Source organism: Tauraco erythrolophus, chromosome 16 (assembly GCF_009769465.1).
Source record: "Tauraco erythrolophus isolate bTauEry1 chromosome 16, bTauEry1.pri, whole genome shotgun sequence".
NCBI classification, from domain to species: domain Eukaryota; kingdom Metazoa; phylum Chordata; class Aves; order Musophagiformes; family Musophagidae; genus Tauraco; species Tauraco erythrolophus.
The window spans coordinates 13080406-13108399 of record NC_141480.1 but is presented as its reverse complement, the minus strand read 5'-3'; the positions used below and the strand labels follow the sequence as shown (position 1 = coordinate 13108399).

General features: G+C 39.4%; 1 protein-coding gene across 1 annotated transcript in view; it reads left to right on the top strand.

The window, feature by feature from the left end:
• The window catches only part of ATP10B (ATPase phospholipid transporting 10B (putative)), a 51876-nt gene extending 25437 nt beyond the window's left edge, over positions 1 to 26439 (top strand). The window contains exons 7-21 of the mRNA XM_086621703.1: positions 271 to 523; positions 1431 to 1666; positions 8614 to 8793; positions 9359 to 9944; positions 10479 to 10585; positions 11325 to 11451; positions 12939 to 13123; positions 16378 to 16690; positions 17877 to 17953; positions 18451 to 18576; positions 19937 to 20137; positions 21935 to 22015; positions 22125 to 22229; positions 22609 to 22796; positions 25932 to 26439. Of these exons, the coding sequence (XP_086477829.1) occupies positions 271 to 523; positions 1431 to 1666; positions 8614 to 8793; positions 9359 to 9944; positions 10479 to 10585; positions 11325 to 11451; positions 12939 to 13123; positions 16378 to 16690; positions 17877 to 17953; positions 18451 to 18576; positions 19937 to 20137; positions 21935 to 22015; positions 22125 to 22229; positions 22609 to 22796; positions 25932 to 26439 (3273 nt within the window). The remainder of the gene's footprint in view (positions 1 to 270; positions 524 to 1430; positions 1667 to 8613; positions 8794 to 9358; positions 9945 to 10478; positions 10586 to 11324; positions 11452 to 12938; positions 13124 to 16377; positions 16691 to 17876; positions 17954 to 18450; positions 18577 to 19936; positions 20138 to 21934; positions 22016 to 22124; positions 22230 to 22608; positions 22797 to 25931) is intronic.
• The last annotated feature ends 1555 nt before the right edge of the window (positions 26440 to 27994 follow it).

The following is a 27994-nucleotide window of genomic DNA, read 5'->3' as shown; positions in this document are numbered from 1 at the left end:
TTGTAAGAGCATCCTCCGAAAGACCCGTCTTTGCATTTGATATTCCAGCAATCTCGTCTTAAATTTCTCACTTATTGTCCCTGTTTATCTATTGCTGTTGTGTGCAGGATTTTTTTTCTCTCTTGAACTATTATTATTCAGTCCTACAATATGTCTCTAGGAACTACTGTTTCTCTGAAAATCGTTAGTATACCTGTGCCCCAGGACATTGCTGACAGAAAGCAGTTAAGACTTGTCTCATCCTCACTGAGAATTCCATCTCTCTTTCAGGTTTTAATCCCCATTTCTCTTTATGTGTCCATTGAGTTAGTCAAGTTGGGCCAAGTCTTCTTAATTCATAATGACATTGACCTGTATGATGAAGAAACAGATTTGCCTATACAGTGCCGCGCCCTTAATATTACTGAGGATCTTGGACAAATTCAGTATATCTTCTCAGACAAAACTGGGACACTAACAGAAAACAAAATGGTATTCCGACGCTGTACTGTCGACGGAATTGAGTTTTCACATCGGGAAAATGGTGAGAGACACTTTTTCATACTTGCTTTTCTCTCTGAGCAACTAAATGTTATTAATTTAAATATTAATGTTTAAACCTACTGAGGTCACTGAATGTAGAGCTCTGTGGATTTGTTTCCATTTTGTGAGGGACTCCTGTCATGGAGATTCACAAAAGTGAAGGTGCTTTAAGGGATTCAGAAATCAGATGGGAAAGGTGTTCCATTTCCCTCTGCAGGCATCCCAGGCTTTGCCCTGCACGCAATACCCACTTGAGAGAGCAAAGAGAATGTTTTCTCTCTCACTTCTAAATGAATGCCAGCCAACCTTTTATAAGCTCGCAAACTGAGATAGTTAGTAATTAAACTCGGGAGGTCCAAAAGTAGTTACTATAGTCTTCTGTGTGATACGAAAGGTACAGCTACACGTTTTCATGTGTCTCCTCTAGCTGCAGTCCATATCTGAAGTCCCTTGACATTCGGGACTCTGCATCTGGGGGTTTGACTCAGGCCCATTTTCGCTCACCACTTTGTCTCTCTACATAGTGCAAAGGATTTTATTAAGCTAGCAAGCAGCTGCCAAAAAGACGTTTGTGCTCTGTGACTGAAAACATTAGCAAATTTCTTAATTACCATATTTCACTCTCCTGTAGCAGTCAACCACAAAATGCAGCTAAAGAGACCAAGCATTAGCAGAAGTCCATAAAAGTGACTGATTGTTTTGAAAATGCATTTTTATTTTCCTGCAATAATAAACATTGGAGAGTGGGAGTTGCCAGAAACTGAAGTGGATAGCGAAGTTTCTCTGGTGCTGGCTTTTGAGATGTTTTGGCTTTGAATTAGTTTGGGTTTTTTAACCAACTAAGGAATTTCTCCTGAGCAATCCAAAGAACAGAACAAAAGGTGAGGTTTCATTTTGTCTTTTTACAGCCAGGCGCCTGGAGACCCACAAAGAGTTGGATTTAGATGATGAGGATTTTGCAAAACTTCAACGCTTCACCCTTTCTCCCACGAATATTGAGAGACTGGCCACTTATAAGCAGAGGACCATGAGACCTTTAAGGAGGTCTCAGAGTGCTAGACCTCATTTTCAGGGGCATACAAGGAACAGGTCACTCGGTCGTTGTGACAGCAACCAGTCTCAAGTGGCATTCAGCAGTACCATTGTGAGTATGAGCAGACTGAGCTAACACATTTTAAGGAGTTCTCCTTTCTGTTACATTTTGTGATGGGAAGCCAACAGATGGACAGGAGCAATCTAAACCATGGTGGGGCTAAGAGAGGGAAGGAGGAGACAAAGCATTGGGGTCCATGCTTAGAGTGTGCAGGCTGCAGTCAGAGGGAGCTAGGTGAGGGCTTGAGAATCTCAGTCCTTGTGTCAAAGACTGCAGCAGAAGATTGGGGGCACACGGGTAAGTTTTTGTGATGGTTGCTTGACAGGAGGAGATACGATTTTGAGGACCAAGGATTGAGGCTGTGGTTCGTAACAGCAAGAAGTACTTTTCACAAAGGAGAATGAGCTTTTTGTGCTGTTTTGGTGCTTTAAAATGACAGGGAAAGTGAGGTGGGGACTCTGGGCTGGGATTGTGCAAGAGGATCTGGGGCCTGGCTTTGCAGAAACAGGAAGTACAGGTCCTCCTGGGAGGTGATGGTAGGGAAAAGGATATGGATTGGAAGTCTGAGTCTGAACATAGCTCATAAAGCAACAAACTACCTCTGCTCCTAACACTGCAACACACCATATCAACCATGTCCTGGGCTGCATCAAAAGCAGTGTGGCTGGCAGGTCGAGAGAGATGATTCTGCCCCTCTACTCTGCTCTCGTGAGACCCCACCTGTAGTACTTCATTCAGCTCTGGAGTCCTGAACACAAGAAGGACATGGAGCTGTTGGAGCATGTCCAGAGGAGGGCCGCAAAGATGATCTGAGGGCTGGAGCACCTCTCATATGAAGACAGGCTGAGAGAGTTGGGGCTGTTCAGCCTGGAGAAGAGAAGGCTCCGGGGTGATCTTCTAGCAGCCTTACAGTACTTAAAGGGGGCCTACAGGAAAGCTGTAGAGGGACTTTTTACAAGGGCATGTAGTGACAGGACAAGGGGCAATGGCTTTAAACTGAAAGAGGGTAGATTTAGATTAGATATAAGGAAGAAATTTTTCACTCAGAGGGTGGAGAGGCACTGGACCAGATTGCCCAGAGAAGTTGTGGATGCCCCATTGCTGGAGGTGTTCAAGGCCAGGTTGGATGAGGCTTTGAGCAACCTGGTGTAGTGGAAGGTGTCTCTGGCCATGGCAGGAGGGTTGGAACTAGACCATCTTGAACGTCTGTTCCAACCCTAACCATTCTATGATGATTTAATTCAGAGCTTGGAGAAGAAACATAACAAATGTGTTTCAGATTGATTTTGCTTGCTAATGCTTAGCCTAGTAGGCCATTAAATCTCATCTGTCTTTTATTGACATTTGGCAATAAATAATCAGTGTATGGCTTGAAGATGTACTGATCCTACCATTGGAATCTTTCTGTGTGAGCTAAAGGTGTTTGACTAAAGTAGCCCAAGGAGGGAGGTGTATGAGGACATTAAAAGTCTGAGCATTCCCTACGGTCCTCCTCCTTGGCTGTCCCGTTCAGCCTATGTGAAACTGGAGCAGGGGGGTCTGTTATTCTTTGGGTCACTGCAGAGTCAGTATGCAGTCAAAATAAGCAACTGAACCCAGAAATGGTCTTCCCAATCCTTGAGGTTAGACATAGCCTACAGCAAAGCCTATCAGTGTGATGCGTTATGAGTGTCTCCACCCTGAAATACTTGCTCCAGTTGCTTGCTGGTGAAACTGTGCTTCACTTTTAGAAATGGTAGGTAATTACTCCTGTGCTGTGATGAGCAGGATTACGGTCTCAGCTCCAGTAATGTTAGGAGATACTTAACTTGCATAGGATGTTTGATAATAATGTCTTATTTTAATCTTATAATCTATAATGATAATGTATTCTTTCACTGTTATATGCCGACTCTACAGAGAAAAGAGTGACCACAAACTTAGGAGTTACGGGAGGATGAGAGGATCACCATTCTCTGAGCCTTCCTCTCAAAAGAAAAGGAAAACCCACCCTCTCCTCTAGAACCCAGAGTCACCTGGAACCTGCTCTAGAACCATCAAGTGACCTAGAACCCAATCTAGAACCAAGGCGTGCTCTAGAACATGCTCTAGAACCAGGTAGTGAGCTAGGCCACAATCTAAAACAAAACAGCCCTCTTCCTGAACATGAAATTGAGTACATAACTATCATGAAAGTGTAAGCAAATTGAATCCCAGACTAGTTACATAACAATCAGGGACCAGATTAAAACCCAATCTAGAACCAACAAGTGACCTGGAACCTGCTCTAGAACCAGCAAGCGATCTAGAACATTCTTTGGAACTGATAGGCATCTAGAACATGCTCTAGAACCACGAAGCGAGCTAGAGCCCTGTCTAGAGCCCTCTCGCTACTGAACATCAACTCCACAATTCATCCCTGGTCTTGGGAACAACTGCACCAACACCACTCTAGATGAAAACCAGACTTGAACACATCTGGACCCAGACCCTAGAGCCCCAGGTCAACAGCAAGCACATTTCTTTCTCCTTTGGAAAACCTTTCCAAATCTTATTTTTTAAAAAATATATATAATAAATATAGAATTCTGAGAACTTTATTTTCTGCAGTTGTTCTTCTTGGCAAAATAGTTTAAGTGCATTATAAATTCCTACTTGCCTCATTCAGTTCCTCTATCATGTAGTATTTATCAGTCAGTATTCCTTCTGCTCTTGGAATATGGGGAGTTTATCAGTTGTTATCCTAGCATTTTCCAGCCCAGTCCTCATGGGATGTTGAGAACTTCTCCATGGGTTCTTGAGAACCCATCAGTCATGACTTTTGAGAACCTTTTATGAGTCATGACTTTTGAGAACCTTTTATGAGTCATGACTTTTGAAGTGTCATAAAGGAATTTCTTGCCAGTATATTTCTGTAATTATGTTTTTTACTGCCAGACGTCCTCACTTTCTTCTATAAATAAACCGTCATGTTATTTTTTTACCCCCACTGCAAAAGCAATATCTGAGAAATTAATATCAAACATCTCCTTTGTAGAGGAAGATTAAGCTGCTGTCATGAAAATAACTAGCCTTAGCTGCTAATAGGTGTCACTGTATCTGGATAAATCATTTAACCTCTATGACGAATATGAAGATGTAGTAAAAAAGGAGACATTGAGGTATTGCCCGGAGGCTGTCCTGTATGTTGATAATCCTTCAGATGATGCATAGTAGTATGCTACTTTACCAGCCAAGCCAATTCCTTATTAATAAAATTGAGATAATAAAATTTTCTGTGTTTCTCTAGTTCCTGCCCTTTGGAACTTATATCATCTTGTCTGCTGCATTTGTACTTTACTACAAATCTAGAGCATCTTGAGTATTTCAGCTATACATAGAGTATCATGGGCCTAAAGGTATCTCAGTAGTCAAAGTCTCTTAAGAAAAATCCATTTTTGAACAATGTGTGATTGAAGACACAAAGATTGCTATTTGTCTTGATTAATTTAAGGCTCACAGAGCCCTTCAGGACCAATGGCTCTATTAAAGTATTAAAGTATTCAGTGGGAGTCAATGACTGTCAAACCCAATCCTCACTAAGAAATTGAGACTCAGCTTCTTCAGATCAACAAAATGCAAGAGAAAAAAAAAAAAAAAAACAAACAACAAACTGCTTTACAATGTAAAGTCCAAAGGCCAGTAGCTGGCATTGTACAATTTGTTGTTGTTAATAAATGTCAAGTTTCCAAGGGTTGACGTGCCAGCCGCGTGAAACTATTCTTGAAAACTGGTAGCCTCAGGTGATAGTAAAATTGAAGAACTTTGCACCGCTGAGAAGACACAGTGGTTTTTGGATAAGGGTTAGTACAGCATCTGCTACGAGCACCTGCATGTCAGAACTGTTGCCAAGAAAAACATTTTAAAGCAAGAGGTCTGTTAACATAACAGTATCCTACAAAATGTAAAGAGTTTAATCGGAAAGTAACTGTGCCAAACAAAAGATAATAATTTACAAATGTCCAATTTATACATGAACAGTTTTTAAAGGAAAATTATCTATGCAGTGATCATAAAATTTACTTACTCTCAATCAGAATCGGTGATAAGCAGGTTGTATATGGTGCTTTAAGTGCATTTGTACAGTGGTAATTGATTGTGTCTGCAAATCGGCTTGTTTGAACTTTGTCTCAGTATTCTGAGCAGTTCTCCAATTAGGAAGATCTGCAGCTACAGAACGTATTTCAGCCTGCCTCTTTGTGAGAGTGTTCTCTGCTTGACAAGTTTTGATGTTTTGCTGAAATCCGAGAAGCTCTTATCAATTAGCATGCTCATCTCAGTGCATCTCTGAGATGGAGATGAGGATGATGGGTTTTTCACGGCGTTTGATAAAGTTAATTAAACCAGAGCCTGCAGATCCTAGAGGAATAAGTAAATAGTATTGCTTGTCTTTTCTGGAGTAAAAGTAACATAGGTATGATGCAGAGCCTAATCCCTAGGGCTTACCCTCTGGTTTCGCCCCTTCCAATATTTTTGCCATAGTCTTCATGATCCATGGCAGTTTGTGGAGCCTCCCTACGTGGAATTTATGCAGTTCATCAGAAACAATGAATCCTGTGTTCAGTTACAGCTTCCAAAAATTCAATGGCAAAATCTATTCAGTGGGAAGAAGCTTCACCAGGTCTTAGACAACGGAAAAGCAAATTCCTAGCTTTTCATCAGCAATCATCTCTTGCTACTCTTACTAAACATAAATAAAAAGAGATAGAGATCTACCTATTAACAGTTACACTTGGAAAATTAGAGACTACTGTCTACCTTTAGGCGTTCTTATGAATTAAGATCGAGACAGCACATTTCCTTCTAGATTTAGTAACTCCAATATATAATGTCTTGCTATTAGAAGCATTTCATGAAGATTTCAGTTGCCCTATTGTCCTCAGGTTTTAGTGCCATCGAGTAGAAGAAATACTACCAAATTAATGAGGAAATCTTAAAAACTGAATGGCATTATCCATTTTATAACATCAGCATTTTCGTTAACAAGATTGCTGACATTGAAAAGGTGGTAAATTAAACTGATTATCATCATTAGTGCTGCTTATTTAGTTTTCTTTTTTGTTTGTTTGGGTTTTTTTTTGTTGTTTTATATATGTTCAGGCTGGCCAGTGAACAGACTTTTTTTGTCTGAATTTTTTTTATTTCCTGAGGTTCCATAAGGCTGGAAATTCAGGTCAGCCCTGTTTTCACTGAATGTGAAATAGAAAATGAGAAAAACTTTTCTGATACATATTGAGGTTTGTATTATTTTGTTTTTAAAAATCATATTGATACCATAATAGACCTGACAATTTTCTATTTTTCCAGAGGAAAATTTTGAGTTCAGAAAGTTTCTGCTGAAGTGGAATATGTACTCGTGCATTGTCATTTATCGCATGAACTAGAGATACATATTGAGGATACAGATGCAAAAGAAATTGGGTAGGATGGTGATGGATAGGACAAGCTGAGATCCATGTGTAATTATTTGTGGTTTGTGAGATTTATTCTAATTGTCACATTGCATGAAGAAATTTTATGAATAGTGGGCAAACAGTCAATGACTTCCTATTCATTCATGTTTTGAACTTAATATGTTTTCCAGCGTAACTATTTTGAGTTGTTTCTGCACGTGTTCTTCATCGGAATTGTCCAGTTAAGCTATTTGGGATTGCTATGCGTAGCAAGCACAGTGTAGGTCACAGACACCCAGTTACTCACAGTAACTGTCTGTTGCAGTGCAATATTATGAAAGGATTTCTAAAGAATGCCAACTTTAACTTTTCAGCCTCTGATTCCTTTTTAGACACCTGAGAAGATAACTAAAAAATTGGGCTTATCCTCAGTATGTATCAGTTTGCTAAAGAAAGGACTGCATCTATACTTAAAACATTTCCCTATATGTGAAACAAAAAAAAAGCATGAAAACACTGAGCCAAAGGAACCAGCACCTCCTGGAGCAGAGAAAGTGCAAACCCTTGTTCCGTCTTCAGACTTCAATTTATTTTCGTGCTGAAAAATGAGCAGTAGATTTATTTGCAATTATTAGGGTGATTTAAGAACCGCTATTCACTTTAGCAAGCAGGAGTTGTAATGCAACACATTCAGCTCAGCACGACACAGTCATGAAGGTGGTTGGTTGACTTCTGTTGCATATTTAGGAACTTAGGAAAATTGTGCCAGACTGAAGGAGGAGAGGGTAACAACTGAGATTAACTAGAAAGAGGCTAAATCACTTTGGCAGTTCCTTCAAGAAGAGATCCAAAAGTGTTGGCTCACAGGAAGGTGTATTTTAAATTTGGAAGCTCTTGTTAAATATGTCCCTGAATTGAATCTAAACCAGACTATGCTAACATGAAGTTTCCATTAAAAGTAGCACTCCCATAGCCCTACATCAGATTAAACTGTAGATAAGTAACATTGTTAAGTAGTTTGGCTTGCAAACTTAGGTTTGATTAGAGAGCGGTAGTAAAATTACAGTAGCATTTCAGAAACAAATGATGTATGTTTTTATTGTAAAAAAATGAGGAAGAACAGTTTGAGGCAGCTTCTCTTTCTGAGTGCAAAGCAAAATGATTCTGCAAACAAAAAGCGATACTGCTGTAACTAAGCCATAAGCACAACATATTGTCTGTCGAAATAACAATCAGCTCTCACACTGAAATGGGAAATCCGTTCCACTTCCATCTGGAATGCCCTTAATTCAGTAGTTTCAAAGTTTGGGGATACAGTATAGATTATTCTTGATTTCTAGTAGATCTCAAAAGAAAATTCTGAAATCATCTTCTATTTTGAGATTCCTTTTCTTCTAATTATCTAGTTATGATACTTCTAGAAATGTATCTTTTTTCCCCCCTAGATATTAAGTACAAAAGGCATTTACTTTACATAATTCTAGGTGTAAATTCAGTAAGAGGTAAGAGGAAACCATGACATTGATAGTTCTTCCTTGGGGACAAGGGTAAATGGGAATAATCCTCATTATGTAATTTCTCTTCCAGGAAAAGGATGTGACTCCCGATAGCAGGCTGCTGAGGCGAGTGAGAGAAGCTGCACTCCAGACTGAAAACTTTTCTCCTTTTATACATACGAAGACTTCCACATCCCTTACTGACTTTTTTCTCGCCCTTGCCATCTGCAATACAGTCCTGGTCTCCACAGCTACCGAGCCAAGACAAAGGGTAATCTAACTTTAAGTACATGAGGAAAATTGATTATGCTTCCATTTAACAACATAGAGCAGAATTCAGTGAAATGTGAAATGGTGAAAAACGGTTTGTTTGGGAGTTCTTCTCTAGTTCTTTTTGCTTTTGTGTAATATCTACTGTTTCACTGGCTGTGTGTCCCTTCCTAACATGGCTTCTTAAGTTTGTTTAATAGCTATGACTACCACAGTATCTGCACTTTTTATTTTAGACTTTATATTAGATATACTGCAAGAAGTACGTTGAATATACTGTGTTTTCTCTGATCTCTCAAACCAGTGACAGAATTACAAAGGGGTTGATTCTATCTCTGCTTCAGAGGTAGAGATACAAATCACCATCACATTTGGATGCCAACTCACCTATGACTCCTCTACTGAATTCCCTTACCACAGTTAAATACAGAAAAAAAAGATATTTGCTTTTTAAATTATTGTTATTTAAATATAGAGAAATATGTTGAGGTTTTGGAAAGTACCTTGTAGTTTGCATTTGTTTATTTTTTGACCATAGTATACCCAAGGTTTTCTCATATTTCTAGGTTACGGTCCCACCACCAATAAAACCTTCAGGAATCACCCTGGAGAAGATTCATCAGATATTTCAACGGCTAAAATTAGCAAGCCTTAGTCAGTCTTTTTCATCATCTCAGTCTAGTTCAGACCTAGGCGCCAGCTTCAGTGCAAAGAATACCGAGGAGCATCTTGCTGCGTTGGATTGCAGTGACAATGACGACGACTGCTGTGGCAGCAGTAGAGGCGATGAGCTCCAGGGCAAGGGCAGCACAGATATTGGTAGTGCTTCCTTGGATGAAGTTTTTAAATCCATGACTAACAGTTCTTTGCCAACAGACTTTTGTTATGAGGCTGAGAGCCCAGATGAGGCAGCGCTTGTCCATGCTGCCCAGGCATATAGTTTTACTTTAGTGTCCCGAACTCCTGAACAGGTGACCGTACGGTTGCCACAAGGCACACTCCTGACTTTCGATATTCTCTACACTTTGGGATTTGACTCAGTAAGGAAAAGGATGTCTGTAGTGGTGAGACACCCCCTAACCAAGGAGATTGTTGTCTATACAAAAGGAGCTGACTCTGTTATAATGGACTTGCTGGAAGACTCTTCCAAAGGTAATTAGCCAATGACCTATTTCCGTTGTTCTCCTATAAAGAAGCACAAGAAGTTTGCTGTACTCTTTTCTGCATGAAATATTATATTTAGGCATTAGAAGTATAAAAAACCCAATAAGCTTTCTCTAGTGTTACCCCTGCAGATCAGAACTGAGGTATTTATTTAACCTGAGTACTGCTTAGAATATAGAATGGGCTAATTAAAATTCACTGACAGCGCTAACCCATGTGGATTGTGTGCTCCGCAACAGTTCTGTCATAAGGGCCTGACCATTGTGTTTCAGCTTGTCAGCAAGAGTGCTACAACATTAACAAGCAAACAAACAAAAAAATCCAAGTAATATTATCTTAAAGGAAACACGGTTCTTTAGCAAGCTTACATCTTATGCACAGCTAACACTTTTGAGCTTTGAACGGAATTGCTATTATACTGGAATCCAGTTTTCTCTAATGCCCACTCTTTTTTAATCTTAAGCTATTAGGTCTGAAATGATCTGTGATTAAAATATGGAATCTTTTCCTTGTATTTCACAGCTGGCATTATTGCAGAGAAGAGAATGAAAAGAATAAAAGAAAAAACACAGAAGCATCTGGACTACTATGCCCGTGATGGCCTACGAACTCTGTGCATAGCTAAGAAGGTAGGAGAACATTAGCCTAATATTGTTCACAGCTTTGTTCTGTACATGTTAATAGATTTATTAGAAAAATGCAATGGTTATAATTCTTTCTGCTTCAGAGAACAAGGCAGATACAGCCCATCTTTCTGTCCCTGTGTTTGACTCTTCTGCAGTCTTTTTTTCTTCTTTTTCCTCAATGTGAGCAGATGATGGATATTTGGTCAGCCTCAAAACATTCATTTCTGTTTCGCTTATGGTAACTCTAGCTGACCTTCTGTACAGTGATTCAAAGCAAGAAATAAAAGTCCACAAGGGAGCCAACTTTTTTCGTTTTGCTTGGTATTCAGCTTTCAAAACTCTTGCCCTCAGCCTAGGTTAGTACATCTTAGTCTGATACTTTAATACAGAAGTTGTCTATGTGCAACAAATAGATCATATTTAAACTCTGGAGAAATGTAGAGCAACCTTCGTAAACTGTGTATTCCCGTTCATAATCCCAGTTAAGGTCTGTGTGATCAAGAGTTTCTCTAGGCCATGTTTTTAAGCCTCAGCTGTAGGCCATTTATACAAAAAGGAAGGCGGGTCTATTTTTCTCATTACTACTAGTTCTTGTAATCTCTCTAGGAAAAATTTGTGTTATTTTAAAGGCAACACAGTACTTTACCAGCCTGGATAGGAGTTAAGTCTCTGTGATCAAGAATGTTGGCTTTCTTCTCTTATTTAAATTTAAAATGAGCTCTGTTTAAATTGTGTTATGCAGGTCGTGAATGAAGATGAATTTAAAAAATGGGCCAATTTTCGTCGGGAGGCAGAAGCTGCAATTGACAACAGAGATGAGCTGTTAATGGAGACAGCGGAGCATCTGGAGACCAAACTCACCTTGCTAGGTAGCTAAAAATAAGAATCGTCATTGCGTGAAGTATCACTTGCTCTCTTGTGATATTCTTGGCAATCAGGCAGACAGCAGCTTATACTAATTTATATCAAAAAGTCTTCCTCTGAGGTTTGGAAATCTCAGGACTAGGGTATGCAGTCCAATGACAGAGTCTAAACAAGTTCTCATGCATTTTGAGCAGCAGTAACTTTGCAAAAGTGTACTGAAACTATCATGCACCAGGAGCAAAGATGATGTACATCAGCTGTTACTGTGGCTCAACTGACACAGTCGATAATGAAGTTCCCATAATTCAATCATGCATCTGTGTCCTTAGATAAACCTATAAAATACTATAAATTCAGTTCTGAGCACAAGTTCTAAGGGAATTTTGGTAATTAAATGTATTACAAAAAACAGTAACTTAAACTGCTGTCCACACACAGGTATTTTTGCTGTGAATTTATACTGTTGTTGCATTGTCATGTTTGCTTTCTGCAGTTTGTAAAAGAATATTTCATATTAAAACTTACATTCATTGGCACTTGTGCATCATCTATCACCATCATATCTAACAATATTATTCTGTTAAATTACAGAGCAATTCAGTGCCTTCTTTTCTGTTTCCAAACATTTTGTTCTTTAAGACTGATTTTCAGAGTTGTCTGTCTCATCTTTCTGTGAATACAATCTGTGCCCATGCTTCATTATCCTGAATTTCTGTGATTGCAAGCTATTAGCATTATGACTTCTCATAATCTCTGCAGTGATTTAAAAAATTAGAGTAATAACAGTAAATGCCATAAGCAGAACCACATAAGAGATACTTTAGATCTTGTCAGAATCTGTTACCTTTGCCAACTCTTAAGGCTCTGTGTGCTTTCATACTTTATTTCACAAAAAGTGTTCTTTTAGCGCAAATCAATACCCATCTTTAATGTATCACAGTTACAGCATCTTCAAACTGACCCCTAGTGGAAGAGATAAGGAATATTGTAACATTCAGATGGTGATTTACCATCAGGATGAGTGTTGACTTATAATTTTGCACATTTTCAGAAAGAAAACTTACTGTACCGTTTCTTCTCCCTTTGATGGGTGAAGCATTTAACTTGACAATAGGGATAGCATTCATTTAAATAGACAAAATTAATCTTTTCTGGTTGCTTTGATGGGACTTAATGCAGTACTTTAAAAATGCATATGGTGTAATTCCTCTACCAGTACATTGTCATTTAGGATTATTTAGAAGAAATGAAATGCATAGTTCTAGCAATGAGTAAAATGAAGAGCCAGAACTTGATTGCTGACACTTTCGGATCTTAATCCAAATGTGGATCTTGTGTCTATGTGTTTATTTGCTGGACACTACCTTGGCTCAGCTCTTGATAAATTCAAGATCACAACTGGAAGTCAAAGATCTTTTCTTAAAAAAGAAAATAGCAACATGATTTCCAAATGAAAGAAAACCAGTCACCACTTCTTTTCCTGTTTGTCTAGGAGCCACAGGGATTGAAGATCGGCTGCAAGATGGAGTGCCTGACACTATTGCGGCTCTTCGAGAAGCTGGGATACAAATCTGGGTGTTGACAGGAGACAAACAAGAAACAGCAGTAAACATTGCATATTCCTGTAAACTGCTGAACCAAAGAGACACTGTTTTCACCATTAACACTGAAAATAAGGTGAGTACAGAGAGATGCACAGAATTTGCTCTCTTGCCCTTTCTTGGGTTCTTGCAGCTTGGCACTGTTTTGTTTGAGGCTGTGCTCAACACAAGAAAACAGGCAATCAAAAACTGGATGAATTGGAATGCAAGACAGTTATGTAGAGTTTTATTCAATTAAACTAAAATTATTTTTCCAAATGAAAATATTCTTTAAAAAAAAATTACCTGAATAGTGGCCTTTAGAAAGAAGGTAATATGTGGTTTAAGTGCCTGATTCCTTAACAATATTGGTATCTGACCTTGCAATGGAAATATCAGCAACAACTGTATTTTAAACCCAGGTGATATCTGTAGGAAGACATTTGGAATGTACTGTATAAGTCATTGTGGAAAAAGTGTATGCAGGTGTAGATTTAATTAAATTCAGAATTTTCTACTCACATGTTACCTGACAGAATTAAGCTTAATCAGAAATTTATTAGTGAACAATTTAATCCAGTATCTTTTTGTGTAAGCACCATTTCACCTTCTTGGAAACCTAAATATAGTTCTTGTGGGTTGGTTAAAACCACAGTCACTTTCTTGGCATTCCATGGTGGCACACGTAGCTGTCGATGTGCACAGATATTCCCTGAATTTGCATGAGCAATAAGAAGGTCAGGCAGTAGGCAAAGCAAACAGACTCCAAAATGAGAATAATCACTTCAAGGGCACGTCTGTCAAGTCCTGTGACTCAATGAAACAGAGTGAACAATCTGTGGTGCAGTCTATGGCTATTCCTGAAAGCGTCTGAATGGAAGAGAGAAAATAGAGTCCTGACTTTCGAAGAGGGTAAATGCCGGTCAGGATGGTAAAAGTCAAAAGCTTTAGAAAAGCAACCTTGGCTTTTGCAGATTGTGAAGCAACGTAAGTAGGGTACCAGGAAAACCATGCCTTGCTTTTGGAAAGCAGGATGGCCACTGCTGTGCATTTCATCCCTCCGGGCATCCTGGTGGGACAGATGGCTTTGTGAGATGGATTTAGGGGAGAGCAAGTTCAGGCATTATGACTAAACCAGACCCGTTTGCTAAGGAGAAGTCAGCCGTGATCATTTCTAAAGCCCCAAAACAGGGTCTAAAATTCCAGCTGTGCTGCCCTCTTCTTTATTTCTTGCTAGTGATCTCTATTACTTCCCATATAGCCTTGGATGCCCCTGAGGTGTCCCAGGCAGCAGCCGCTGCCCTTTTCCCAGCTCGCTGCTCTGTCCTTTTTACGCAGTGAACCCTTGCGCCCGTGCTCAGCAGTAAGAGGAGTTACTGGGAGATGAGCCTTTCCATGGGTAGACAGGTTGAGGAGGGAAGTCAAGGCTGCTTTCTGCAACTAGGCAAGTCTCTTGTCTCAGTTGCCTCAGTTTTTCTCCCCACAGAAGGGAGGTTACCAGTACAAGTTTGCTTTTCACTGTAAAGCTATTATGAGGGTTAATTAAACATAGTTAAAACACTGACTGTTTTTCTTGTGATAGGCAATTGTATAGAGCAGTTAGATGGCCTACTTTCTAACTGCTTTTGTCTGCAGTTAGTAGCTCTCCAAACAAGAATAAAATCCTATGCAAATGTCTCTCTCTTTTAATGTCATGGAAATACAGAAACACGCGAAGATGATATGGAATTTGGCACAGAATACGTTCCTTGCTTCAATGTGTAATTTCATTTGATACGCATATCTGCTTTAACGGAAGGCTGAATATATTTAGGATGGAAATTAGAAGATGGTTTCTGTCAGAGAAGTGATGCTGCAGGGACCACCCTGGCTCCAGGAAACACAGGCGCGTGCGCTCACCCATAGCATCCCATACGGCCCTCGATCCAGGTTCAGGGGCAAGCTGCGCACATATGGGTGCTCGTGCAAATACGTGTGGTTCAGTGGGCACTGGAGTTGCTCCACAATAAGATTTAGCTCCCTCCCTTTCAAAATGAAGCTGAGGAAACTGGTTCTGAAAGTGTGTCCCAATGGCAGCAGCAAGGTAAAACAAATAATACGTACGAAGTGTTTAACCCATAAATTTTGCCAAAGTTAGCCTCTCAACTGGCATCAATGGGAAGGGACTCTCTCCCCTGAGTCCAGCAGCTTATTCAAACACTGAAAATTAAATATCTTCCAGGAAAGGCAACAGAAGTAGGTAAGTCGTGGAATTTATTTAAAGAGGCAAGCTAAGACAAACCAGGAATTTCCACTACAATTTTGGTTTGTTCACCGAAAGATGTTGCGTCTTTGATTTTTTTTTTTTTAGAGATTTTCAGCGTGCAGTCTAGATGCAGCTTTTTATTAGATGTCAGAGGTACATTTGATTCCAGAACCTCCTACTTAAGTGTAATTTAAGTCTTGCAAACATCCTACACATGTACCTTATGCAACATAAAGTGAAAATAACATTTAGAACTGAATCATCACTCAATAAAGCTGACAGAAAAGGTAGAAAAGGGAGTGATTAGCTCCTCAGGTATTCAGTGCCATGCCACAGAAGGAGGACTTTTAGTACTAACAGGCAGCAAAATAACTTTTAGATCATTCTGAGTTTTCTCTGATAGTGGTGTGCCAGTTTAGGAGATCTATATGGGAGAGGTGAAGTGTTGCCCTTAAATCTGTTTGCATTTCATACCAGGTCAATTCGGTTATTTGCATCTGAAAGGGGACTTCGGTCCAAAATGAGGCAAATTTGCTAAGAGGGAAAGACTTAGGTGGTGTTTGAGGCACAGTGCTGGGCAATATGAAGCTTTATTTCTGTCTGTAATTGTGACACACACCTGATTTGTGGCCTAGAAAAGATCACACTGTCAAAGTTATCAGATAATTTTGAAAATCTGAACCTCTCGTTTCTCTACTGAGGTTTATTTCTGGGGGAAGCAAATGGTGCAGTAGCTCACATTATTCACATCAGAACTAGATTTTCAAAATCTCCTTTAGAAAAAAAAGGATTTTCTTTAATTTCTGTACTCTTGGCACTGCAAATAAGAATATGTCCTCCTAAGGTGAAGATTCTTTTATTTTAAAATAATTTCTTAATGCAGTTAACTAGCTGATAAGATGCGCAGTGTTTTCACTGAAGGATTTGATGACATCACTGAAATAATCTCCAGTCTGATGGATTAGTGCATTTCTCAGTTTTGTCTAATGTCTACCCGATAGACTTAAAGCCACTGCCATGATTGTACAAACTTACACTTGCAAGGTGCTATGCTGTAAAGAGAGATGGAGATAACTATTTCTACAACCACTTCTGCTTTCTCACAGGAAACTTGTGAATCTCTCTTGAATTTAACCCTGGAAGAAGTGAGGAAGAATTATGAGGCTGAAAATCCACGGAGGAAATTTTTTGGCATTATCCCAACATCATTCTCAGCCTCTGAGGCTCACAGTCCCGAGTTCGGACTGGTGATTGACGGACGGACGCTGAATGTCATCTTCCAGGGGGGCCTGGAGGAGAAGTTCCTGGCACTGACGAAGCACTGCCGCTCAGTGCTGTGCTGCCGTTCCACCCCTCTTCAGAAAAGCATGGTGGTAAAGCTTGTCCGGGGGAAGCTTAAAGTGATGACCCTGTCAATAGGTAACTCCATTTTGAATCTCACAGGAGAAAGAGGGAAGCAGGTTCTTCCTGTATGAGTTATGGAAAAGTGTGGAATATGTTGTATGACCTATTTCTTGTGTCTTGGGTAGATACGGTGGGAAAACAGCATCGGATAGTCTTTCCCGATCAAAACCGATATGAAAGTCCTTATTCAGCTTTCACTGAGCAAATCTGTCCCCCATTTAAACTAGATGAAGGCACTCCAAATTCAGAATCCCCTAGCAGTCCCTTTCATGCACACCAGTACAGACGTATGTACACATTCCCTCCAGAATGCCCTTGCTTTGGGCGTGGAAAGCGGTCAATAGTAGCTACTGTTTTGTCTTTTCATAAAGCCCTTTTCCTGTCAGATTTTCCCAATTGGTGAAAACAGAGTTATCCCCAGGGCGGTGTTCAGCACTGACTTATTTGCTTTTTACCTCCAAATAATGTGAAATGCTTTGAATTTCCTGCCTTGCTTTTGGTAAGTGATCCCACTGAAATCCTTGAAGAATTGATTTTTATGACTTAAAACTAAAAAATACACCTCTGTGGACTAAAGAGAAATGGAAGAGTCTGATGTATTTTAAAATTTCTTGCTTTGCCTTAGAGTTCAAAGTATAAGCTTTCAGCCTACCACTTCATTTATTTTGCTTTACCGACTCACAATCTCCACGTTGCAGGCAACAACCATGGCTGTTCTTTCTGTAGAAATTTGGTTGTGTGTTTAACATATTGCTGCAAGCTGAAATGAGCAGAATAACTCCTGCAATTGGCTTGTTACTTTGTCAACTGCATTCAAATTTGTCATATAATTTGGAGAATTCAGTGAAGTAGGGTGCTGCAAAGCATGTTGCTGAGCATATGGAGCTCACCAAGCAGAATATACAAAACAATGCAGATGTAGATGGTGTCAGGGTGTCCATGCCACCACCCAGCCAGAACCAATGCTGCGCTTAGCCCTGGAGGACCCAGGTCTCCTGGGAAGGAAAATGTTCCAACCAAGATCAAAGCCTAGAGGTCATGATTGCTTGATGCCAAGTATCAGTTTCCCTGATTAAGAATGGTATTACAGAATATCGTTTGTTTATCAGCATAGCTGTTTTTTTTTTCTTTTTCTGATATAGGCATTTTTGCATTGAACACCCTTTCTTGCACCCTTAATTGTTCCCCCTTCCCATTTTAGGTGATGGTGCCAATGATGTAAGTATGATTCAAGCAGCTGATGCTGGAATTGGAATATCTGGACAAGAAGGCATGCAGGTATCCCTTCAATTTATTTCCTTTCCTCTTTCGTCATATGGTCTCTTGCTGCTTAATAAGTTTCATAGCAGCCTCATACTCTTGAGTGTCGTCTTAAAGATGCAAGTTGCTGTCGTAAATTAATATGCAGTTCATAATTATGAGTCCAGCCAAATAAGAGTGTTTTGAGCCAACAATTAGCATGCATGGACAAACATGTGTTTGCTCATAAGCCTGGAAAATTAGCAGATGCCTGTCCAGTGTTAGATTTGCATCTGGTTTCTGAATACTCTCCGCTATAGCGTTTTCAGGGTTTTTCTTGATTCTCTTTCAGTATTTTCTGCCTCAAATTCTTTCCCACACATCCCCCTTCCTCATTCTCCTAAGATGGAGAGTTCTGTAGAGATAGAAAGTTCCAACTATTTTCTCAAGGTTTGAGAAATGTTCGTGTTTAAACTTCCTCATATTGGATGGGAAAAAAGTACATTGTAAATTACCTTCTATTATTTTTCCCAAAGGCTGTGATGGCTAGTGACTTTGCAATAACCCGATTTAAGCATCTCAAAAAACTACTTCTTGTCCATGGACATTGGTGTTATGCTCGCCTGGCAAAAATGGTGATTTACTTTTTCTACAAAAACGTGGTAAGATGATTAAAATTCTGAAAGTTTTTATCCTAGCAAGGGTTAAGTTCAGGGCTATGGGGTGAGGGAGGTTGTTTAGGGGTTTTTTTGCAGGTTATACTTTCTTACTTTTTATGAAGCTACCGTTCCTGTTTATTTACTTTGCAAGTTTATAGTATGCCACCTTCTCCTTAGTAATGTGCTGCATAAAGCATTGAGGAAAATATGGGTTCTAAATATATTTTGAAATAGCATTATTCCAGAGGGAAAAAGGACTCAAGGCTTAGTAACTTTTATATCGTAGTTCAAGAAACTTTATTAATAATACCCATGAGCCTCAAAATAAAATTTGCATAAGGAAGAGCAATTTATTAGTGCTAGAATATAGAAGATGACTCTGCAGTAAGAATCGGTTGCCTGTGAAACCTCTGAATTTTTGCATTTAATTTGATAGGAACCGCTTGCAAGTAATGATGCAGTCGTATCTGACATTTTTATTAAAAATTTAATGTATATGCAAATGAGCTGTGCAATGAAGAGTAATGTAAAGTGGAAAAACCTGATAGTAATACAGTTTTTACAAGACTGTGCAAACAAGTCCATTTGACATGAAATACACTCTGAGCATGAAAGACTATTTACTTAGAATTCAAAGTATCTGTATGGGTTTTTTATATAATTTCTAATAAGGATTACTTCTTATCAGTGTTAAAAATTTGTAGTGGAAATGGAAACTTTTTTTTCTTGATTGGGCATCCTTTCAGAGTTCAAAGGATATTTCTTTGCAATGCGATATAGCTCTCCAGACTGGGATGCCGCTGTCTATTATCTCCCCAGTACTATTAGGGAGCAGGAGGCCTTTGATTCTGCATGGACAACCAGTTTATAAAAGGATTTTGAAATCCGGTGCTCAGAGCTGTGAACAGTTTACTTAATTATTCTCTGATATTTTCTCAAACCTACTGGCTTGTAAAAAGCTGCATCACAGTGAATCGATGTGAAGTAGTCCCTTAAGATATACTGCTTTGTGGAATAAAGTCCAGAGCAGTCTACTGATGGTACCTTTAACCAAAATAATGTATTCTTAGAAGACTCTGTTAATAACCAGTGTACTACCTAAACCTCGTAGGTGGAACTGTGAGAGACATAGACCATCTATACATTGCAAACTAAAGGGTCCAGATCATCTGCAATAGTAGGGAACCGCTTGAGGGAAGAAAGAGGACGTAAAGGAGAGGCCACAGGAAAGGTGGAGCTTCACAACTCCCACAACACAAAGACAAATGAAATCACATCAGCATGAAGGATGTGCTCCTGCACATGTGGGGAGCCACAGTTCAGCTTGTAACAGGACATTGTGTTTGTATTTGCTTCTCCACAGAGCTATGTCAACCTGCTCTTCTGGTACCAGTTCTTCTGTGGGTTCTCAGGCAGCACAATGATAGATTATTGGCAGATGATCTTTTTCAATCTCTTCTTCACCTCGATTCCCCCTCTTCTCTTTGGAGTCCTGGATAGAGATGTTTCTGCAGAAACACTTCTAGGTTTACCTGAGTTGTACAAGAATGGACAAAATTCAGAGGTATGTCTTGATTGCTGAAATAACTGCTTGATAAGCCAAAGGACCGCAGGTTTTTTGGTTTTGTGAGGAAGTAGAGAAGGGAAGCATTTAGACTTACTTTTAACCAAATGATCTATTCATGGTTTCTAGTTTACTGATGTCCACTTAAAGAAAGTATAATTGCAGCTTTCAGAAGAACTGGTAAGGGGCATGATTGAAGTTGCTTCCTGGAAGCGAGATTGGATGCTTGGTCATAGTTGGAAGATGTAAATGAGAAGGTTTATTCTGCCATTTAATATATGGAACAATCCAGTTTGGTACCAGCATGCTGCTTGATAATAAGCAAAGTGACATGCTAGTCAATCAGCCCTGTGTTTGATGTTTCTGATCTGAAGAAGAGATGATGGAGCAAATATGTTTATGTGCTTGTATATATGTGTACACCATATATATAGAAAATTTCTCAGTGAAAGCATAGGGAGAAATACATAAAACAGGATGAGAAATGTAATGAATGACAGTAAAATAGTTTAGCTGGTCCCTGATTAAGCTCAGATTTAGTGCTTCAAACAGTCTCAATATACTGAAGAAGAAAAACTTGTTAAAAAGATTACAGCAAAAAGTGACCAGAAAACACAAACACTTAAATCAATAAACAACTCAATTTGTTTTTCTACTCTGAGGTTCAGAAATACACCTATATAAAGGATTTTGTGACAGTTTGGTGTCTAGGCCATTCCAGGCATGAACTGTTTCATTTATTTACTACTTTTACTTTGAATAGTCAGTATTGGTAACCCTCAGAAAATATGCGTAAAGTAGGTTATGTTTTAACCTCAGTCGGCCTGTCAGGTTTAGAGAACCAGTCTGGTCTCTGTATGTTTGTGAGGAGCACACAGACACAGACATACTTGGTTTTGCACGTACATACACTACAGTAGCACTTACTCCCAAATTGCCTTAACATTTTTCATAGGAAATCATGAAAATATTAAGGATCAAAATTTGATATAGCCTTAGTTTTTAATCACAAAATTGCAGGGTACTCAGGAATTCTTCTCTCTCCTTCTTTTTCTCCCAATACTTACTTTCATTATCCCGAATTGTGTTTTTTAGCACTGATGAGCACTGGTGGTTCACACTGTGTTTAAAGATCTTTTGAAAAGCTAGGTGAGAGAGCGCAGAATTAGAGGATTCTCTGTAGGATTTTCCATCCCTTTTCTTACGAGCTCTCGGACTTCACATATATGTGAAATATGTTCTTTACCATTTTGAAGAGATTATTGCTGTTGCTTTGTCATTTTATCTGCATTGAAACAACAGGAGCCCAGCCTTCTTTCACTCCAATAATGCATCCTACTCCAGGGGATCTGTAGTCGCACAGGTCACTAGATAAGTTTAAATATGACAAGCAGTCAAATTAAAATGGCACAAAATAGATGTTTCAAGGGAAGGAACCTTAACGGAAAGGATTTTTTTACCAATTCTATAGCTCTAGGAAGAGCTTTGTTTGAAAAAGAATTTGAGGAATAGGATCCTTTGGGGAAGGATGGGATGTTCATGACATTCAGCTTCTAAGACCCTTAGTTGACTGGCTAATCTTCCTAAGGTATGTCTCTAACACAGAGAAAATACCTGTTCAAACATAAGACTTTGGTCTAAATCAGCTGCTCAGGAGACATTTACTCATAAAGGAGGACCAGTTAGCTATAATCAATAGTCTGAACGGAAGAAACACAGGCAGCAATTATGTCTGCAGGACAGACTAGAGATGTGTGTCCTATCATAATGACTATGGCTATCTATAAATTCCTGCAGATATACAAGCTGTCAACTTTTATTATTGCAATGTTGGATGCCTTCTATCAGAGCCTCATTTGCTTCTTTGTCCCCTATTTGGTAAGTACTGATATCATTAATATTCACATTCTCCTGTCCTCCTTAAAAAGCAGAAAAAATCACTTCTGAATAGTCAGAGTTCATCACAGTCTATCTGCATCTTTTCTAGATGTATGAGGACTCTAACATAGACGTGTTTTCCTTTGGAAACTCCATCAATACCGTCTCCCTCCTGACCATTCTCTTGCACCAGGCTCTAGAAATGAAAACGTGGGTATGTGTTTGACCCGTCCTGTTCGCATGACTGTTTTTCCTTTCTGAACACAGTGTACTGTATAGACATGGTATTGTCTTTCAGAGTAATTTACCTGAATTTTGAGTCATAAAAAAGTAACAGATGCACTGAAGTTTCACAGTGTGCCAGAATTGATTGGCCAGAGGTGGGTCAGATTTGGAGCCAGGGAAGCTTCTAGCAAGTTCTTACAAGGGCTATCCCTGTAGCCCCTCCCTGCTACCAAAATCCCACCAGACAAATCCGGCACACCTGGACTATTGGTTATGTTCTTTTCAATCCATCTTTGTATCCTCCTGTCTTACACCCAGAGGCAGGGTCTCACAAGCATCGCTGTCATTTTGTGCAATTCTGCTTACAGACTCTGTTCCACTTGGTGACGATGATTGGCAGTGTGGTGTTTTACTTCGTCTTTTCACTGGTCTACAACGCCGTCTGTGTGACCTGCAACCCTCCCACCGACCCCTACTGGATTATGGAGAAACAGCTTTCAGAGCCCACCTTCTATTTACTGTGTCTTGTCACCCCGGTCATCGCACTCTTGCCAAGGTTCGAAGGATGCACTGTTTTCCTCTAAATTTTCATTTTGTGAATTTGTAGGCATTGGAGTGAAATGACAATAATGATGTGTATAGATACGTGATGTGTCAGGTGCATGTGTTGCACAGGGATAAATGATCAGTGTGGAAGGCAGATGCCTGGGTTCAACTTTCCAGTTCATGAACCATTAACTTATTCAGTTATATAACCCTAGATAAGTCACTATATATCTACTGCTTTTGTTTTCCCATCAGGAAAACCTCTCTTTCTGCTCTTTCTGGGGTGCTTCAAAGTTTACCACTACAAATCTGCTACATAGTTGTTTGCTATCATAAACACAATGCTGTGGAGCTGATCAAGACTAGAAATCAAGTCTTTGAAATATACCTGTATGCTTTGAGTTACAAAACGTATTCTGTTTCTTAAGTATTACATTGCTAAGGCAAATTTAAGAACGTGTTTCTATATGAAATTTTCTGCATCCAGAATTTTAGTTTTACTCTGTGCGACAAATCAGGTGTGTTAAATATAGCTTTAACTGAGGCTGAATAATATTTGGACAGGGATAATTATTTTGACAGATTGCTGAAAAAAAATGGTTTGAAAAACATAATGATTCTGTTCCCATATATGTATATGGAAAACTTAATACTTTTGGTGCCTAATACCTTAATCATTCTTAAGCAGATATGTTTTGTCTAAGTTGCACCACTTATTTAAAATCTTTGTTTGTGCTTTGAGAATGAAAAAAGGGGTTTGAGTATCTTGCTAGTCCCCTTCTCATTCTAATTGTCATGAAGTAGTGCAGTACATTGGTACTGCAAGAATCAGGAAAATATTTTTAGTATCTGATTTTGCAAATGCTTTAAAGGCAATAGAATCTGATCCTTAACTTTGTCTAAAAAGGAACCTTTCCAGACTTGATAATATTTTTCTTCAAATTATTATTTCCCTGTTTGAGTTGAGATGCTCTTGTGATTTCATGTTACATTATATAACTTCAGGTCAGGATAAACAAAACATAGTTCAGTGAGGTTTCATATCTTCTAGGCAGGGCATCCTTTTCCAGTCTGTTTTGCTCCTGTGTGATTTTTGTTTTCCTATCAGCCCCCGTTCACAGTGTCATTTTTGACCCAGAGCTTTGTACTGAGAGCTACATCAAACACATGGTCAGAGAACTCCTGTCTCCATCTTGGAAATTCAGCAAGGTTAAGATTGTTGCTGCCTCAGCAGGATACTGAGCTTAAAGATTCGTATCTTGATATCTTCAAAGTTGGAGAACTGCTGTTCCTTCATATAGGAACCCCAGATTATTTTCTGCAGACTCCTGAGTTCACAGAATATCCAGCCCCTAGTTTCTGCTACAACTTAGCTGTGTCAGCATATCACAGCAGTGGTGAAACCACCCTTTGTCAAAATGCACTTAATTTTAAGTTTCAATTGGTTCATCTCACCACGCTGCCTGCTCCTTATTTCCTTCAGAAACCAATTAGAGCCTTGAGATTCTGGTTTGTTTCTAAGAGGTTTTGTTAAAATCCTTGCTCTCCTCGGTTCTTCCTTTTGCTACTGCCTTCTGTGCTAGCTGACATCTCTGAGACATGGCAGGAGCCCTGGGGGGCTTGCCTGTGCCCTGCCTGGGTGCAGGCTTTTCCTGGACCACTGTCTGGCAGTACTTTGCAGTGCAACCTCTGTGTATCTGCATCTCAAAACTGCCCCCAAACTTTGTTTTGAGACATGAACTGCACAGTGTTAGGTACTAAAACCCTTGAGTGTGTGAAGAAGAAATGGACCTGAATTTCATGTTCATTCATTGGCAAGGGAAGATACTGTGCCTCTTTGAAGATTTCAACATCCAGACCAGATATAGTTCTCCAGCTGTGGAGGCAGACTGGTCTGTCAGGAAGCCCTGCAGAGGCCCAACAGGTAACAGTCTCACATCCTGCAAGGTTGTGGGAAGGGCAGGGTCAAGTGAAAGCGGTTCATGGGATGGAAGACACAGTTCTCCTTCCCTTCGCTGTCCTCCTGTCTGATCCACCTGCAACTCGCACAGGAGATAGTGGACAACATGAGCGGAAAGACAGAGGGCAGTATGATCCACACCAGATCTACACAGATGGACCTGGGCTCTCTGTAGAATCATAGAATCATAGAATGGTTTGGGTTGGAAGGGACCTCAAAGATCATTTAATTCCAATCCCCCTGCCATGGGCAGGGAAACCCTCCACTACACCAGGTTGCCCAAAGCCTCATCCAGCCTGGCCTTGAACGCTTCCAGGGATGGGGCTGCCCAACCCTAACTAGCAACTGCACAGTGGCCAGACCTAAGATGCTGTGAGATTGATCAGCCTGAGCACAGGCACAACGCATCTGTGTTTATCTGCTGCCACTTGTGCAGATAGACTTGAGAAATCAGTTGTCTTAATAGCCCTCTTCTGAACTTAGTCTAGCTTGTTGGGCTTTGTAATCTTGTTATACTTTTTATGCATACATTTAGCAGCAGAATGTAAAGACAGCAGCTTTATTAATGCAATTTCAAAGAGTCTCCATGTTTGTTTTAAAACGTATATTGAGGCCGTGTATGTAAAGATCAAATCCTAACAGAAAGATGCTTTGAAATAGACTTTGGTTTTCAGACAAAACTGACATGACATGGAGAGAGGATGTGTGTTCTCTCACTGCACGCAGTGTATAGTTATATAAGTTCTCTGTCCTGCAAAGGGCAGGTAGGACACTTTTTTTTTACTGCTTCCTGAGCAAATCCACAAGCTGAGGTTTTTAAATTTCTGTTTTTCTGTTATCTACCAAATTAAGATCCCTTCTTTAGCCTGTTTTAGCAGTATACATATAATCTCAATCTCCTCAAAGTGAACTTCTGTGTATTTCTTGCACTGCTCAGCAAGCAAATGATTCTGTTGTCATTTATTTAGTATTTATACACATGTAGTTGACTCTATACAGGTCACGAGAAGTGTATAGTTACATGTTGCATTAAGATTCAGGAGACAGCTTTCATCTACCAGGTATTAGGTGTCTACAAAACGCCTGTAGAACAGTGGAAAACTAGCAACTGGATTTGCATTATATGATGCAGATTATGGAAGGAACCCACTGGTAAGACAATCCATTCTCTTCCTCTTTCATCAGGTTCTTTATTTTTACTCTACGAGGAACCTTTGGAACATCTCTGATTCTGAAAGCACAGCAACTAGATAAGCTTCCTAAAGAGCAACAAGATCTTGAAATCCAGAAATTGAGATCAAGCAAGCAAACTACTTCTAGTGAACCTGTAGCATCACCTGCATCTAATGATGACCTTGAGCAAAACACCAGTCACTTATGTGTGTCACCATTTTTACATCTGGCAGCAGCAGCTGTGTCTCATGGGGACACAGAAAATCAGGGTCTTTCTGCCTCTGAAGTGAATCATTTTAGGAAACAGACACCTGAAGAAGGCTACTATTTCTTTAATAGATGGGCAGAGGAAGACTCTACTGCTACAGACTCTTCAGCAGGACCTTTCTCTGGCCATCACCCCCTTGTGCCCAGCAGGGTAACAACTCCTGGACAGGACAGTGGCAAACTCACTAAAGATAACGTTAACAATTTTAACAGTGGAAGCCATCGGCGATCTGTGAGCGCAGTGACTCTCTGAAGAAACATTCAGAAATGGGATCCACAGCCCATGTGGAGAAGAATACGATCTGGAAAAAGAAAAGTATTTATACTTAACCATCATGCTCACTACAAAAGGAGAGCGAGCCATGTGGAGTTACAAACCTAACGGAGTAGTGCAGTAACACCTCTACCATGCAACTAAATGCATATATAGTTTGGGTTTGTCATTACATGACTTCTTGATCCTCCTGGTTTTGTTTCATTAGGGGAATGTTACATGAGCATCACACAGTTGCTGTGAAACGTACAATTACTTTCTTTCACAATTAATATTTTTCTTTCACAATAATAGAGAGTAATTGTACTAATGATGTTTCAGTGTTATTATGCCATTGAGGTAATAGAAGGAGAATCCATTCTATATTAAGCCAAGTCTTAGAGCAACACATTCCACTCTAGCTTTTACTATCAAAGTCTTAAAAAGACCTTGCTAACTTAAAAGTTGGAGTTCTGCCTGGAAAAAATGTTATCTCCTGATACTAAAGGTATTTGCTGAATAACAGCATTGGAAAGAGATTGGAGAATGTTCCATTTTTTAATATATGGACTTCATAAATATAACAATATCAGGTCTGTAGTCTGTTTTCCCTGAACAGTAAGCTCGGTATTTTTACGCAGGCAGTGGTTTGACCTGATAACTGCTACGAAAAGGACAAAGGAGTTTATGAGGTAGAAGAAAGCAAATACTGAACTACAAAAACTGACAGGATAACTCAGGCATAAGTGGAGTCTACTTCTTCATACCTACAGAAGTAGACAGATATTACAAGTCAAATTCAAGGATTTATGTTCTAGAATTCTAAAGTTGTCCCTGCTTTTTCATCTAGAAATTCAGTTTCTTCCTTCCATTCTCTATATTACTATGTAGTGCTGCTGCATTCAGTCAAGCATAAATCATGCTCTTCCCCACAGTTGGCTACATTCAGTAGTTGATGGTGATCTCAATAATGGAGATTTCGACAAGCAATACAGGAATCACCTTGCAGCAAGTACATGGTGTAGAATGACCAAAACACGCATAATACATTCATCCATTTTACTATCTCGGGGCAACAAGATGCAGGAAAAAAACATCAAGTGTCACCATCTTCACTACCTATTGCAATGCAATGAAAGGTGACTTTGGTATTTCTTATAGAAATGTTGACTATTCAGATCATTTCCCAAGGTTTTTTTTCACAATGTGTGGTGAAATCTTAACTATGTTCTAAATTCAAGCCATCTGTACTTTTGTGAATCTACCACTGGTTGTGATTTAAGTAGGATTTCAGCCTTTTTTATACATGCTTTATTAATGTAGCTATTTACTACCTATCACAACGTGTGATCTGTTTAATAACCTATTTAGCAAATACTAATTTAACTTCTATGTTTTATAATGTTTACTGTAAGAGTCTTCAAGATGTTATTTTAAAGCAACTCAGGCAAAATTGAGTAGTGTATCTGCCACTGGGATTTCTGGTAGCCAGAGCAAGAGCACACATAGAACTGTAGTTGTTAAAGTATTAATTATCAGCTGTAAAACAATTCAG